Raw genomic sequence first — 15,589 nt, 5'->3', positions numbered from 1 at the left:
ATGGAAAACGTACTCGTAATTTTACGAGGGTACAGTTCCAAAACCTGCGATTAGAACAGACACAGATGCGACATCTTCTTTGTCTGTTCGTATACGACTTCTACATTTATGACGGGTGTACTTTACAAACACGAAATACAGTTTCACCACGGACACGAAGATCTGATTATGAGGACGAATCAAACAGCGACACTCCACTGTCAAAATTACGTCACCGCCGTCACTGGCATTAATAAACAAGAGAGAGTCATCGATCAAAGCGGTGCGCTTAATGGTACTCGGACTCCCACACACCGTCTCATGCACGATTTTAGTTATTCCCTATTTGGGAAATGTCCATCTTGAGCTGTAATAAAGGTTGAAACATAATAAGGTCTATTTTCGCTGTGTTTCTCTGACATTTTACAGAATCAGACTCGCAATCAGCTCTTCGTGTCCGTGGAGAAACTGTATTTCGTGTTTGTAAAGTACACCCATCGTATATGTAGAAGTCGTATACAGACAGCTAAAGAAAGTGTTGTATCTGTGTCTGTTCTAATCACAGATTTTGGAACTGTAGCCTCGGAAAATTATAATTCACATTTTCCTTTACGTTTTTATAATTACAGATGCATGAATTTTATTTACGCACGAAATATTTACGACAGCGATTCCATTCCATATGTTTACAAATGAAATAAAGTTGACCTGACTAAACATCAAATATTTTGTGTTCGTATCGTCTGAAATGAAACACAAGTCAGCGTAAATTTGGAAATCTTTACTTTCTTTTTTATTTGTGTTGTCCATACTGTCCAAACCTGATTTAGTGTTGTACTATGCATATCAGTGGTTACTGTATTCTTCCTTTGCCTTCAACAAAACAAAAGAAACCGGTTTGAACATGTGGAGTAAATGATGACAGATTTTTATTTAAGGCGCTCGTTCCATTTACTAAAGTGGCCCAAGAGGAGCTTCCTAAGAGGTACAAGCGTTGACGGTGTGTAAGACATGCTCCCCGAGGACGAGTCTGTTCAGGAACCAGGCCCCTTCAGCGGGGAAACAGAACTGCAGTGAATCGTGTGCAACTCGTCTGCTGTGTGATTTCACTGGAGATCTGTCTTCTGCAGATTGCTTCCAATCCGTTTCGGGAAGCATGTCACAGTCTTTTTGAGGGCTTTGGGTAACGAGGTGAAGCTTTGATGTTGTTGTAGTGACGTGGACCGGCGTCCCATTGGATCGAGCGGTTTCCATGGAGACGCTGTTGCAGTCGTGATGGAGAGAGAGCATGGTGGATTATTTCCAGAGCCGCGCGGATACACACACACACACACACACACTAACCGTGTCTGTTCCTTCAACACCTTCTCTCATCACGCTTACACATCCACACGCATCCACTTTCCCCTTTAAAGAAAAGGGGTTTTGTAAACCCAAAGACCGGTGGAGGTTTTAACATTTTGAGTCTGATGGACAAAAACAATCTGATGATGGGGTTTGGAGAGTGGCAGGCCATTTTGGGAATAAAATCGTGTTTACTAATAATTACGAGTTTTCATTGGTCAGCAGATGCCCATGACAGAGGGTGTTGAAGGCCTCAGAGTTGTCCTTGAATGCACCGTTCTCCAACATTTGCCTTTTTGTTGTCTCTTGCATACAGAATAGTTGTCAATGATAAATACGTATCGCTGTATTTTTGAGTATGTTGTTTTAGAGGGCAACCTGATGCAGAGATTTTACAGTCAGATTCTGAATTGGCTTTTTTTTTGTACCATTCTCGTATTTTAACTTAGGGCGTACTCACACTATGTTATCCGAACCTTGCCCAGGCCTGTTTCCCGAATCGTTTAACAAGTGTGAGTGCTCTGAATCAGGCTCAGGCACTGTTCAGGTGGCTGGCCCTGGCCCGGTTGGAAGAGGTGTGCTGGAGCGCGGTTAACTTGAGCTCAGGCAAGGTTCGCTTGTAGTGTTTGTGCAAAGCACGCCTGAGCCTGAAACTAAAGACGAGACGTGACTTTTAAGGCATTGTGTCTTCCTTAATCTTCAGTTGTTTGCATTTCCCGCGGTCACAGAAGCTCCCTGTCATCTCACTTAGGTGTGGCTGAAAAGTGTGAGCGCGTTGCCTCGCGTGCGCGTACCTCAATTGGAAATAACGAACTTGCCTTAGTTATGGCCTCAGTTAAAGTTAATCCAGTGTGCGTGGTTATTAGTCTCGGTGTACAAGCTTGGAACTTTAACTTTGGCATAACTTTGTTTAGTTGGCGCAGTTTTGTTAAGTGCAGAAACATTTTGTTGAGAAGCCTTTACAATTTATTAACCGTGACGAATTAAATCGCGGTTAATATCGAAACCGGTTAATTATTGCATCCCTATACGGATGACGCATACATCGTTACATAGCGGCTGCAAAACTATACAACGACACACATGATTGTGTAACTACCACTCTGACTCATTCTGGCCCATTAGAAATATCGATTCCTCAACAGTCGTCTCTGCTTGGTCTGTGTCCGAGGCGTACATGTACGGCTGAATGCTGGTCCTCTCACTCATGCTGCTTCTCTCTGTCTGTCTGTCTGTTGCCAAACACAGAGCGGGGGAGCTCCTTGTTAAGTTGGGCAGGAAGTCGAAACTAATTTTCATGTGAAGTAACACACCCTTAAAACAACGACCAGTGTACACACCCCTAACATCACACTGCTTAACACATTATGATAACAAAATCTGAACTGTGTGTTGAACTGAACCTAGCACACTCAGAACAACCAGAATATTCATATTAAATCTTAAAAAAGGGGTAAACTATGTGCCCTTTAATATATACTTGCTCAACAGCGCTCAAATGTTAGCAGATAATGGACGTTTTTAAAACTTCAGTACTGATTGATTTCAAACAGGACACCTTTGACAACCCTAGTATAGGTAAATATGATTCATATGTCTTTTATGGAATCATTCGAATAAAGATAATATTCCATGAAGACTTTTAGTAAATTCATTAATTTTCCTTCTGCTTGATCCCTGATTATCAGGGGTCACCACTGCAGAATGGACCGCCAACTTATCCAGCATATGTTTTACACAGCGCATGCTCCTCCAGCTGCAACCCAACTTAACCTGGGAAACATCCATACACTACGGCCAATTTAGTTCATCCAAATCCCCTATAGCACATCCGGAGGAAAGTCACGCCAACATGGGGAGAATATGCAAACTCCACACAGAAACGCCAACTGACCCAGCCGACACTCGAACTCCCATTATCAGAACCACATTTTGGATCAGTAACATGCATTGCAGAACATATTTGCACATAAAATGTCTTCAATCTGAGATGTCCTTCTATCTTAACAAACCATTCAGCAATAGAAGCTTATTATTCAGCTTTCTTGATGACGCATAAATCTCAATTTCCAAAAATTAACACTCATGATCCAGTGTCACATATCCAAAGGTGCAGCATAGAATAATAATATAATAATAATAATAATAAACTTTATTTGTTTAGCACTTTTCCAACATACATGCAACTCAAAGTGCCTCACAAACAACAACAAAAGCATTAAAATAGACCACAAAAACTTATCACATATACTGAAATAAAAACATTCATGTACACAAAATGTAAGTATATATTCACATGATCACACACACAACAGTCCTTACATATGCAGGCACACACCATACATTACATACATAAACCTACAACAAAATAGATAAAATGCGTACACCTAACAAACTTGTTTAATCATACGCCATTTTAAAAAGATGTGTCTTAACACGCTTTTTAAAAACATGAATACTTGGTGATTCTTTCACTTCAAGGGGGAGACAGTCCTAATTTTTTGGAGCATAATGGCTAAAAGAAGTGCCGCCAGATCGCATCAGATTTACAGGATAAAAAAAGTCCAGCACTAGAAGAGCGTAGTAAACGGTTTGGATTATATTTTGTTAAACAGTCGGAAATGTAGGAAGGTGTCATATTGTGTAGTGCTTTAAAAACTAATAAAAGAATCTTAAAATCTATCCTTTGGTGCACAGGCAACCAGTGTAATTCTATTAATACTGGTGTAATGTGTTCTCGTTTCTTTAATTTCATTAAAACTCTGGCTGCTGCATTTTGTATCAATTGCAACTTCATTGTAGAACCCTTAGGTAGACCAGTATAGATAGCATTGCAATAATCAAGCCGAGAGAAAATAAAAGCATGAATTAATTTCTTGGCATCATCAAAAGATAGGAAAGAACGAATTTTGGCAACATTTCGTAAATGATAAAAACATGTTTTTGTAACTTGATTAATATGAGATTTAAAATTAAGATCACAATCGAAAATAACACCCAGGTTCTTTAATTTAGAAACACAATCAACAATTTTTGAAGTAGGAAAGCTTGACTGAAATAATGAGCAGCGAGCTCTACAGTAAAACTGGAGAATAATAGAGAACTTTAGAAGAGAAGTAGAGGAATTTCGAGAGTGTTCATACAGAAAGACTGACATTTGATGGAAAATCCAAGGCAATGTGGATAACACAGGTCTACTGATATGTGTCGCTGTGGGAAACTGACTGTAGGAAAGAAGTTGAGATGATTTTTTTCATTTCATCTTATCCCGCATAATGCACATTACTTTTTATAAACCCTGCGCTTGCCAAGTAAACGCTATATTGCTGCTGTTGCTCAAAGCCACCTGCTGGGACAGAGTGAATCTGTCTTCTGTCTGTGCACGAATGTCTTATAAAGCATCATTTCATGAAGCTGAAGTCAGCCCATGGAGTTTAAATTCTGGAATATGCTGGAATCTAAATGGATTTGAATGAATGGAATTGGAAGTTTGTGCATCCCTTTTCTCGTTTATTATTAATTAAGTCTTATTACGCCTTATTTCTCTGTTTTTTGCATGATTACGTGTGGGACTGTGTTAATGTGACGCGTGTGGTAATCAGAGTTCCTAAAGCATGAATGAATTAACCGAACAGAACAGAACTGGACATTAAATCTGCTCATGCATGTTGTGTTGTCGTTCAGATTATGATTCGATATTTGTAAAGTTTCTATTTTTAAACGCAAATGAAAAGCAAATGCATTGGAGCAAATAATCATCATCATTTTAGTCCTTATCGTCATTTGGTTTAAATAAAAAAACTAATTTAAAAACTGATTTATTTAACTAAGAACCAGCTGTTGCTATCATAATCGTCACTTTTATTTGTATTTGTAGAAATTAGCAGTCCGAGTTAGCCACTGAAAATCAGGATCATCCCAACAACTGGAGGAGACAGCCGGGATGAATCATCCTATTTATTTGATCTATTTTAAGTGTGCATCTAGTGATGCTGAGTGTGTGTGTGTGGTTTGCTCTCCAGGGTCAACCGGTGGGTCAGTGTGACTTCAACAGACGTCTGCTGTGTATCGAGAAGGAGATCATCTCCCCACGCTTTGAGAAAATGAAGCTGGGCCAGATCGACAAAGCCAAGGAGCCCTTCAGTGTCAGGAATAAGCCTTTCTTCGACATCCACGCTGCGCGCAAGGTATGCCTCCATTAGCTGCTGTGGCTTTGTGTGCTGGTATGATGGGACAAGTCAATGCAGGGCTAGATGCATTGAGTTAAAGCATGCAATGTGGTATTCATTCAAATTAATATGGTACAATATATACAATATAATACTTTGTGGTCTTAGGTCTGAAAGTTTAACAGCTTGTTATATACTTTATATAAGCAGATAAGACATGCATAGACCCCAAAAATCAGATCTAAGTCTGACAATAAGGTTGTATTGTATCCTATTATTGTGAATAGCCGTAGCACATTAAATGCTTGTATGATACGATAGGATAGGATACGATCTGAAATGTTTCCTACATGACAGCTTGTTACATACACTTTACAAACAGACAAGACGTAATGCATATACACAGGCAAAAAAATTAAAACGATAAGGTTGTATGATATCCGACAAGCATGTTAAGATTTACGCTATTCACATTAATACGATACAATGTTTTATTGTCAAACTTAGATCTGAAAATGTTCTTGCAGGCAAGACAAAATGCATCTACACGGACAAGAAAATCGGATCTAGGTTTGACTATAGGTCGGTTGAAGCATTTCGTATCGCTCAAGCATGTAAATGTGGTGCGGCTAGTCACAATAATACAATATTATATGATACGATACTTAAATGTCAGATTAGATCTGAAAATTTGAACAGATTACAACTTGTTACATACTTTATTTAAAGAGACAAGACGTAAACATGCATACATAGACAAAGTAGCACAAGCTTTTTCAACTCTGCCCACACATTTTATATAGGATTGAGATCAGGGCTTTGTGATGGCCACTGCAAAACATTCATTCTGTTGTCCTTAAAGAACTAGTTTGGCAGTATGCTTTGGGTCATGGTCTGTTTGGAGCCATTTGTGGTCAAGTTTTAATGTCCTGGCTGATGTGTTGAGATGTTGCTTCAGTATTTCTCCATAATGTTCTTTCTTCATGATGCCATCTATGCTGTGAAGTGGACCAGTCCCTCCTGCAGCAAAACAGCCCCACAACATGATGCTGCCGCCCCCATACTGCACAGTTGGGATGGTGTTCTAGGCTTGTTGATTTCCCCTTTGTCCTGTAAATGTAACGCTGCTCATTATGGCCAAACAGTTCAATCTTAGCTCCATCAGAGCACAGGACATGTCTCCAAACATCAGTCTATTACCAGTGTGATTCAGCTAATGGTAATCTGGCTTTGTTGTTGATTCTGGCTTGTTGATTTTCCCATGTTGTCACACAAGGAAGCAGTGTGTTTGAGCTTTTCCTTCAATACTATTCTACAGTTGTGCCTCACATTAACTCAAACGTTGTCAGTTAGCCAATCAGAAACCTCCAAAACCTCGACACCATCATCTGAGCTTTTCCAGAGGCAGAATATTCTGATTGTGTGTAAACTTGACTTTCAACAAGAGTTATAACAATTTCCCGAACAATATCTCTCTTGTTATTCTGCTGTTAAGCAGAACAGAAACACATCTGATCATCCTGACTTACCTAAAAGTGAAAAAGTTTAGTCACATTAACATCTGACTTCTTTTTAAATGGTTATGAGCCTTTTTATACAGCGTATGTCAGCTTTATGTGAATAGCCGTTTCACATTACATGCTTGTATGATATGATACAACATTATTGTCAGATTTAAAACTGAAATGTTTCTCGCCTAACACCATGTTACATACACTTTACCAACAGACAAGACACGATGCACATACACAGATGAAAAATAGCCATTTTAAATAAGCAGCCTCTTGTTTTCTGCGATGCTGCTTTCAGTTCATACGGGCAGTAAAAATGCACTGTGGAGGTGCAAGTGCAAGGTATTGTTCAGTGAAAAGCGTCTCTCTTTCAGAAGTTATCATAAACTTTGAAGGTCACAGCTCGGAGAGCACAAAAGAAGCCAATGAATAGCAGCAGCTGAAAAGGATGAAAGCGTGTGTTATTCCACAGGCTTAATGGTTGTGTTTACGCTTCATCTGGTGTTTGTGTTGAGCCGTTAGACAGGAGACCAGAGCTAGTCAGAGACCGCAGTCCAGTGTACGAAACAGCGAAGTAAACCTCAAGAGTCACAAGCTTACAAACTGCAGTGTAGGGCTGTAATATTATAATCAAACGTACACTGCAATGTTTATTTTTTTGTAAGCGATAATGAATACAACTCCGCCAAATTGCTTCATATGGTAAGAATTCATCATTTCAGATTGGCTATATGTTCGTAAATAGAAATTAGAAATATAATAAACAAATCACAAGCATGTGTGAATACCGTAGAGCAGGGCTATTTAATTGGCGGCCCGCGGGCCGAATCCGGCCCCCGAGGCACTTTGTTCCGGCCCTTCAAACAGTGTGACCAAGACATAAAAAAAATTAAGTTCAGTCGACAAACGGCCGCTATAGTTTTGAAGTGACGTGCCTCTGTTCAATAACAGCACGAGCTGCAGTTAAAGGCTGCACAGAGCGTGAGTCTTCATAAGCGAGTGGTGCAGGCAACCAAAAACATGTTTGTAGAAAAGGCTATTTGTACAATGCACTGATATCGTTAATAGGGATGCAACGATTAGCTGATTTCACTATTAATCAGCTAATCGTTGCATCCCTATCCCTATATCAGCTATTATTTCACTATTAACTTTAATTCGTCACAGTTTATTAATCGTAAAGTCTTCTCTAAGCCACATTTCTGCTGCACGGAACGAAACGAAACCGCTGCAAAATGCCAAGTTGCCTGTGCGCTAGTTTTAAGTTTGAAGTACACCGAGGCTAATACGCACGCACACTGGATTAACTATAGCAGCGGCCGTTCCCATATCACGTCTTTTCCGCATGCAAGTTTGTTATTTCTAATGTAAGAATATATGACAATATGCGGGCGCCAGCAGAGCGACGCGCTTGCGTCTTTCTGGGCGCACGCAGTAGAAAACATCCCAGGGTGAGAGTTGTGCATGCCATTCAGTGCAGTGTAAACAAAAGATCTGTTATACAAATTATTAATGGTCATGTATGCATCAATGCAGATGGCAATAACAGTTAATCTAAATAGCTACTTGCCTAATATAAAGCTTGAATTTACAGTAGAGGTGATAACAGCGAAACCATGATTATTCTTCAGACTATATAATCGTACAACCAAAATCTATAATTGTTGCATCCCTAATTGTTATGCAGTTCAAACATATGAATGTGTCTGAATGTAGAAGAAGCAATGCACTGCTTTTGTTGTGCTCTGAAATACAACATTTGAATGTTTGTAAAAATAAAACAAAAGTCTATTGTACAATGCACTGATATTCTGTTGTTTCAATATACAGTATATGAACATTTTAATGTAGAAAAGGCCAAAATGGGTGTCTTAAGGAGCCAAAATATACAGCATATGGGCTCTTATATGCTGTTGTGTCATCACTCATATAGCAAGTCGGATCTCTCTGGCCCTTCGTTTGGGATGCTTATTATGAACTGGCCCCCATGACAAACTAGTTGAATAGCCCTGCCGTAGAGCAACGATGCTAATGAAATTAAAGCATTTTCTGGAAAGTCTGAAGGGGGTCGCACCGGATGCGCCGCTTGCCGACGTGTTGCACCATGCAGCGCATGCATTTTAGAATTCTCAACATAGATTTCTACAAGGGTATGCACAGCGGTGGCAAGGCAGTGGCACAGTAGGTAGTGCTGATGCCTCACAGCAAAAAGGTCGCTGGTTCAAACCTCGGCTCAGTTGGCGCTTCTGTGTGGAGTTTGCATGTTCTCCCTGCATTCGCGTGGGTTTCCTCCGGGTGCTGGTGTTTCCCAGAGATGGGTTGCGGCTGGAAGGGCATCCGCTGCGTAAAAACTTGCTGGATAAGTTGGCGGTTCATTCCGCTGTGGCGACCTTGGATTAATAAAGGGACTAAGCCGACAAGAAAATGAATGAATGAATGCACAGCGGTGTCCGCGGCGCCCACTCCGACTATGCATTGCATCTGGTGTGCAACCCCCTTAACAATATTCAGTTACAGAAATTCAATATTTATATGTAAAGCAGCAGTGTGTAGTCATATAAACAATAACCTAAATACAAGTCGTTGTTGTTAAAGCTACAGATCTTATAATTTCTTGTGCTCAAATGCTTTAAAGACGCAATATGTAGTTCTTTCCACTAGAGGGCGCATATTCACAACAAACAAAGCTGGAGTTTAATGATGGCTTGACTGAGTGTGGAATCACGGGAGTTGTGGTCTTCATTGTCCTACAGGACTCCTGCAGAAACCATGTAATGGTGAACAAAGCTGCGTCAATCAGTCGATCCATCAGCGATCGCTCATATGTCGGATCACTGATCAACGTGACTTTGAATCGATCCGGTGTCCGTGTATCTGTGTTTACACTTGGTGAACAGCAGTGAAGAGTGGCAAACTGATGACCATCATCACAGTCATTTCTGTTGAGCACATGAACACATTGACCAATCAGCAGAGTTCAAGGACGCGCTCAGCAGGGTTTAAATGTTAGCGGGAAATGGACGTTTTTATAATTTCAGCATTGATTGGTACCAAAGTCAATACTTTTGACAAGCCTACACTGCTGTGTGTTTCCATTTGAGTTCAATTGAAGTAGACACCCTTGTTCTGGGAGTGAAGGCTCCTGGTCTGGTCCTGAACGGAGTCTGGTTTCGTGGTTCTCTTTAAGGGTTCTTGTATTGATTTCGGTCTTCTCTAATTGGCGCATTGCTTTGGCATCAGAAACTATTGAACATTTCCACCATCGCTGCCCAGGAGAGAAGATTCAGCTCATTTGACGCACATATCTGTCCCCTGGACCAGGGCATGTTGTCATATTTAGGACCAGGTGTCATATTGGTCAATATTTATAGGGAAAAATAAGTCCACAGTATTGATCGTAAGTTTTTCTAATTATTTTGTTGTGTTTGTGAAAAGTCTGCATGTCTCCAAGCAGTGCAGTTTATTCAAGCGTGTTGGGTTGCTTCAGGTGTGTGAGGACATGAACTGCTCAGAGAGTCACTTCAGCAGCATTTCACCTCAGGAAAAAAAAAAGCTATCTGCAAATACACATGAAAACTTAAGGACTCCTGATGCCAAAGCAAGGTGCCAATTAGAGCTGAAGTCCAGACTGAAATCAATATGAGACCCCTTAAAGGGTCACGAAACACCAAAACACATGTGTTGAGCTGTTGGCAGTGGTATATGTGTCCCACACTGCTAAACACACTATTAGGACACCTATATTTCACTAAAAAGTGTAAATTGGTTGTTTTTGCGTTATTTCAAGCAAATTCGTACTTCCGGTTTGAAACTAATTTTTGAAGCTGCGTCACGGTCATGAGATAATAGCGTGTATTCCAGCGTGCAGACTGGACGTCTGTGCCAGAGTGTGTCTTATTACGTCTTACAGTGTGATGCATTAATGCATGAGTAAGGCTCGGTTCAAACCAATCAGCGCGCTCTATTGTGCAACTTCATTAATATTCATTAGTCACAGTGTTTAGACGACAGAGACGCCACGTTGTGTTGGCAAAACAAGCGTGAAGTGTTGCTTTTATAGTTTGCTGCAGTGAAGTTTTGTTTTCATTTTCTCTCTGTGAGAGCTCAGCTGGAGTCACGTGTGGATTAACAGTGTACGCGACGCTCGACAACAATAACTTACGTGTCTAAGGAGGATTATTGTTTACCTGAGAGCTGTTCTCATCTGCAAACGCTGAGATCCGGATTCGCTTGTAGTCTCCTCTTCATAAAGACGCAGCTCTAGTTGCTGGTGATTGTCCTGTCTCTACAGATTTGGTAAGTGAGCGACCAGTGCTCTTTGTTTATTCAGTTTGTTCGTATCGAATTAAGTTAACTATTGCACTGAGTGCAAACATGTTAGCACCGCATTTTGTGACCGGAATAACACACACGGCTTTCTGACACTACCTGCCGTGTGCATCTAAGTTTCCTGGAAATGCGGAGTTTTATTTTCTCTCATTCGCCGTGCGGGATCAAACATTGCATGAAAAATACACGCTTAGAGCAGCTCCTCGAATCAAATATCTCGTTTGTCGCGAGGGGCATGAATGAATTCCCTGAATGAAAAAGCCAAACTGCAGTTAAAGTCCACCATTTAATAATTTGGCAAATAATTCGACTACAGATGTCCATGTAGGTGAAACACCATCACTTTCTCCTGTGTGTATTTTGACTGAAACTCGCGCGCGCCCAAATAGACACTCCCACACCCTCCCACTTTAGTTCCTCCGACACTCCCCCCTAAACAGAGCTGGACACGCCCACTTTTCTGTCTTTTTCCAAAGTAGAGGTGTGAAAACACCCTGCTGAAACGAGGGGGTTTCATGGCCCTTTAAGACCACCAAAAAAGTCTCCTCAAGGACAACATTCAGGACCAAACCAGGAGCCTTCAGTCCCAGAATAAGTATGTCTGTTTAAATTGAACTTAAGTGATTGACGCAACACTGAATGCACTGCAGTGTAGGCTCGTCAAAAGTATCGACTTTGGTACTAATCGATACAGAAATTATAAAAACATCCAATTCCTGCTAACATTTGAACACTGCTGATTGGCCATTGTGTCCATGCGCTCAACAGAAATGATTGTGAATGATTCTCTTCACTGCTGTTCACACAGACTGTAAACACAGATACATGAGCATTTTAAAGTGATGTCGATCAGCTGATCTGTCTATGAGCTGACATATGAGCGATCGCTGATGGATCGACTGATTGACGCAGCTTTAATCATCATTACATGATTTCTGCAGGAGTCCCGTAAGACAATGAAGACCACAACTCTCATGCTTCCACACCACCATCAAACTCCAGCTTTGTTTGTTGTGAATATGCGCCCTCTAGTGGACAAAACTAAATACTGTGCCTTAAAAACATTAGGCAACAAGAAAGTCTAGCATTTGTAGCTCTAACAACAATGAATTGCATTTAAGTTATTTTTTATATGACCACACAGATTTACTTCACATATGAATATTTAATTTCTGTGACTGAATACTGTCAGACTTTCCAGAAAACTGTTTAATTTCTTCGTATTAGTCGGTAGAAGTTTAGTTTAATCTGTAAAAGGACAAAATTCAGATGTTTAACTCTGGGCACAAGCTAATAGGTCACACCTAATCTGCCCCTGCATCATCAGCTCTATGGCGGAGGTGATTAGTTGCTGGCGGAGATGATTGGTTGCAGCCAATGAGCTTGCTCCTCAGCATTTTAAGAGCTCTGTTTTGTTTTATGTCAGGAATATGCGCCGCTGATTTTAAAGACCCTCCTCCACCCCACACTGCATGTCTGTGAGCATACTGGCAGTCGAAAGTCTCGTCACTGATATTTAAATATAATCAGCAGCAGCGCAGCAGATCTATTCCGCCAAGACCAAACTAATCAGCATTGTCATATACAGTTGAAGTCAGAATTATTCGCCCCCCTTTGAATTTCTTTTTCTTTTTTAAATATTTCACAAATGAGGTTTAACAGAGCAAGGAAATTTTCACAGCATGATAATATTTTTTCTTCTGGAAAAAGTCTTATTTGTTTTATTTCGGCTAAAATAAAAGCAGTTTTTAATTTTCTAAAAAAGCATTTTAAGGTCAATATTATTAGCCCCCTTAGGCTATTTTTTTCTATAGCCTACAGAACAAACCACTGTTATACAATGACTTGCCTAATTACCCCCAACTTTACAGTAATTACCCTAGTGAAGCCTTTAAATGTCACTTTAAGATGAATACTAGTGTCTTGAAGAATATCTAATATATTATTATTTACTGTTATCATAACAAAAAGAAAATAAATCAGTTATTAGAGATGAGTTATTAACACTATTATGATTAGAAACGTGTTGGAGAAATCTGCTCTCTGTTAAACAGAAATTGGGGAAAAAAAATTAACAGGGGGCGAATAATTCTGACTTCAGCTGTACATCATATTCATTGCCATACTAAATCTCTCCGAGTTTTCATGACAGAAATATAAGTGTAATATAAGCATCTAATGGATGTATAAATAAAATATTCTAATATTAATATCGTATAATATTCATAATAGCAATAATTACATGAAAAAAAGTTCAAAATTCGTTATGTAAAACTTGAACATGTTTTTTCTTGGTACTTTTTTTGCTTGTAAAACACCAAGTATTGCATTGAATTAACTTATATAATAATTTATATAAAAGTTTAATAATTCTATAATATATATTATATAATAATTAAGAAATGTCTAGTGAAACAATCAAAACAGTTTTATGGTGTACAAATTCTGTTGTGCATCTAATCTGACTAACAAACAAACAAATGAAATTGAGGAAGAAATTTTATTAAATTAAATAGTTTTAATCTATTTAATTTTTGCATGTTCTTTTGTTATTTTCAAACATTTATTACATTCTGAAAAAAATGTAACTCAAAAACTGATATAAAACAAAGCTTTTCAGCCTATGCTGTATTTATTTATTTGTTTATTTTTAGTTTAACTATAAAGGAAGTTCTGTTTATATTGTTCCTCAAGGTGGAACATGTCTTTCCCCATTAATGGCATGAATTGTTTATTGTTCCTAATATTAAATATGTAAATATATGCTGTGTGTCAGGGCTGTTTCTGTAGAGGTTGATTTTGCTCTTCTGACCTGTGCTGCTCAGTTAAGAGTCCCACAAAAAGACCCTCTTTCTGCTCTCTCACAAAGACCCTCACAGTTCAGTATCACAGACATCAGCCAGTCAGACATCAGAGCTGTGATCTCCATGACTATGTAGATAAGTGGCATCATTTTTCTGTGAAATGAACACGCTGGAGCGCTTCTCAGAAATGTTCCTCAAAATGACATGGTTCACCCCGTGTGTGTGTGTGTGTGTGTGTGTGTGTGTGTGTGTGCGTTGACTTCATCTTGTCTGTGGTCTGATCTGGAGATGCAGTGTTTCAGGATGAAGTCATAATGACAGGCTGTTGGGATCTGAGAGAGTGTCATTGTCGTGAACTCTCCAGCCATCAGACAGGAAATGGAAGACAGAGGAGTGGAGGCAGATTCCCATCTCTGCTGCGCTCAGAATCACACAACTATTGTCTGGGCGTTCAGTCGCACACACACACACACACACACCCGTCACTCCATCAGATATGAAGCCTGCTCGTTGGGTTATCATCTCACTTCTGTTCCTGAGGAAAACACTTCAGCTTGAGCTCTGACTCTCAGCACATCCACCGCACAGATCCCAGATCAGAACATAACAAGTGTTGAAAGAGCGTCTACAGGAGGCATGCAGGAGATTTATCACTGATCAGACTGAAAGACTGATTATTATCAGTGTTTGTAAGTCTGCGTAATGCATGATTATTAACAAACTGTCGTGATTGTAACTATTCATTCATTCTCTTTTCGGCTTAGTCCCCTTATTAATCTGGGGTCGCCACAGCGGAATGAACCGCCAACTTATCCAGCATATGTTTTCCAACAATCTCTGTTTTCACACCCATTCCCATCAGCCCTCATCCTCAGACAGGGACTCTTTTGGTCGCACAATTGCTCAAATATTATATTATGTAAAACAGTTTACCCAGACAAGGCTTACTAATGACTTATTATCAATATTTATAATATAATGCCTTTTTTTGCTTTATTTATTTATTGTAAATTGGTCATTAAAATTCCCTTTAGACTGGACGCCATGTCTGCTTATTTTATCTTATTTTATTTTCTTCTAAAACAAGCATTTTCTGCTATTTAAAGAGGTCTTATTATGCCCCTTTTTACAACATATACAAGTTTCATCTCAAAACATCACACAGATAATGCTTTCTAACTCTCTGAAACTGACCCCTTTTAGGCTTTTGATCTAATTGTGGTGTTTTGGTGACTGTCGCTTTAAATGCAAATGAGATTGTGCTGTTTTCAGAAGAGGGCGGAGCTACAGATGCCTGTGCATCAGCATAGTGGCAGATTCAAAAACAAGACTAGTGTCCTATGCTAATGAGGGAGAGATGGTCATTAGTGGGCGGGGCTTTCCCCCTCTGATCACACGTACAAAGGGAGGATGTCAATCAACTTTTGAACTTTTGAGTGTGTTTTGGGCAATG

The 15,589-nt window shown here is 39.7% G+C and overlaps 1 protein-coding gene across 2 annotated transcripts in view; it reads left to right on the top strand.

The window, feature by feature from the left end:
- Positions 1–15,589, top strand: part of rngtt (RNA guanylyltransferase and 5'-phosphatase) — a 179,583-nt gene that overhangs the window by 90,074 nt on the left and 73,920 nt on the right. For both annotated transcript variants that reach the window (XR_012395446.1, NM_212867.1), the window contains 1 exon segment: positions 5,346–5,510. Coding sequence is in view for 1 of the 2 variants with exons in the window: in NM_212867.1 (NP_998032.1) it covers positions 5,346–5,510 (165 nt within the window). In the remaining variant the exon portion in view is untranslated.

The sequence above is a fragment of the Danio rerio genome, chromosome 20 (assembly GCF_049306965.1).
Source record: "Danio rerio strain Tuebingen ecotype United States chromosome 20, GRCz12tu, whole genome shotgun sequence".
NCBI lineage: Eukaryota > Metazoa > Chordata > Actinopteri > Cypriniformes > Danionidae > Danio > Danio rerio.
The sequence above is the reverse complement of the archived record's forward strand: the minus strand, read 5'-3'. Positions and strand labels throughout refer to the sequence as shown.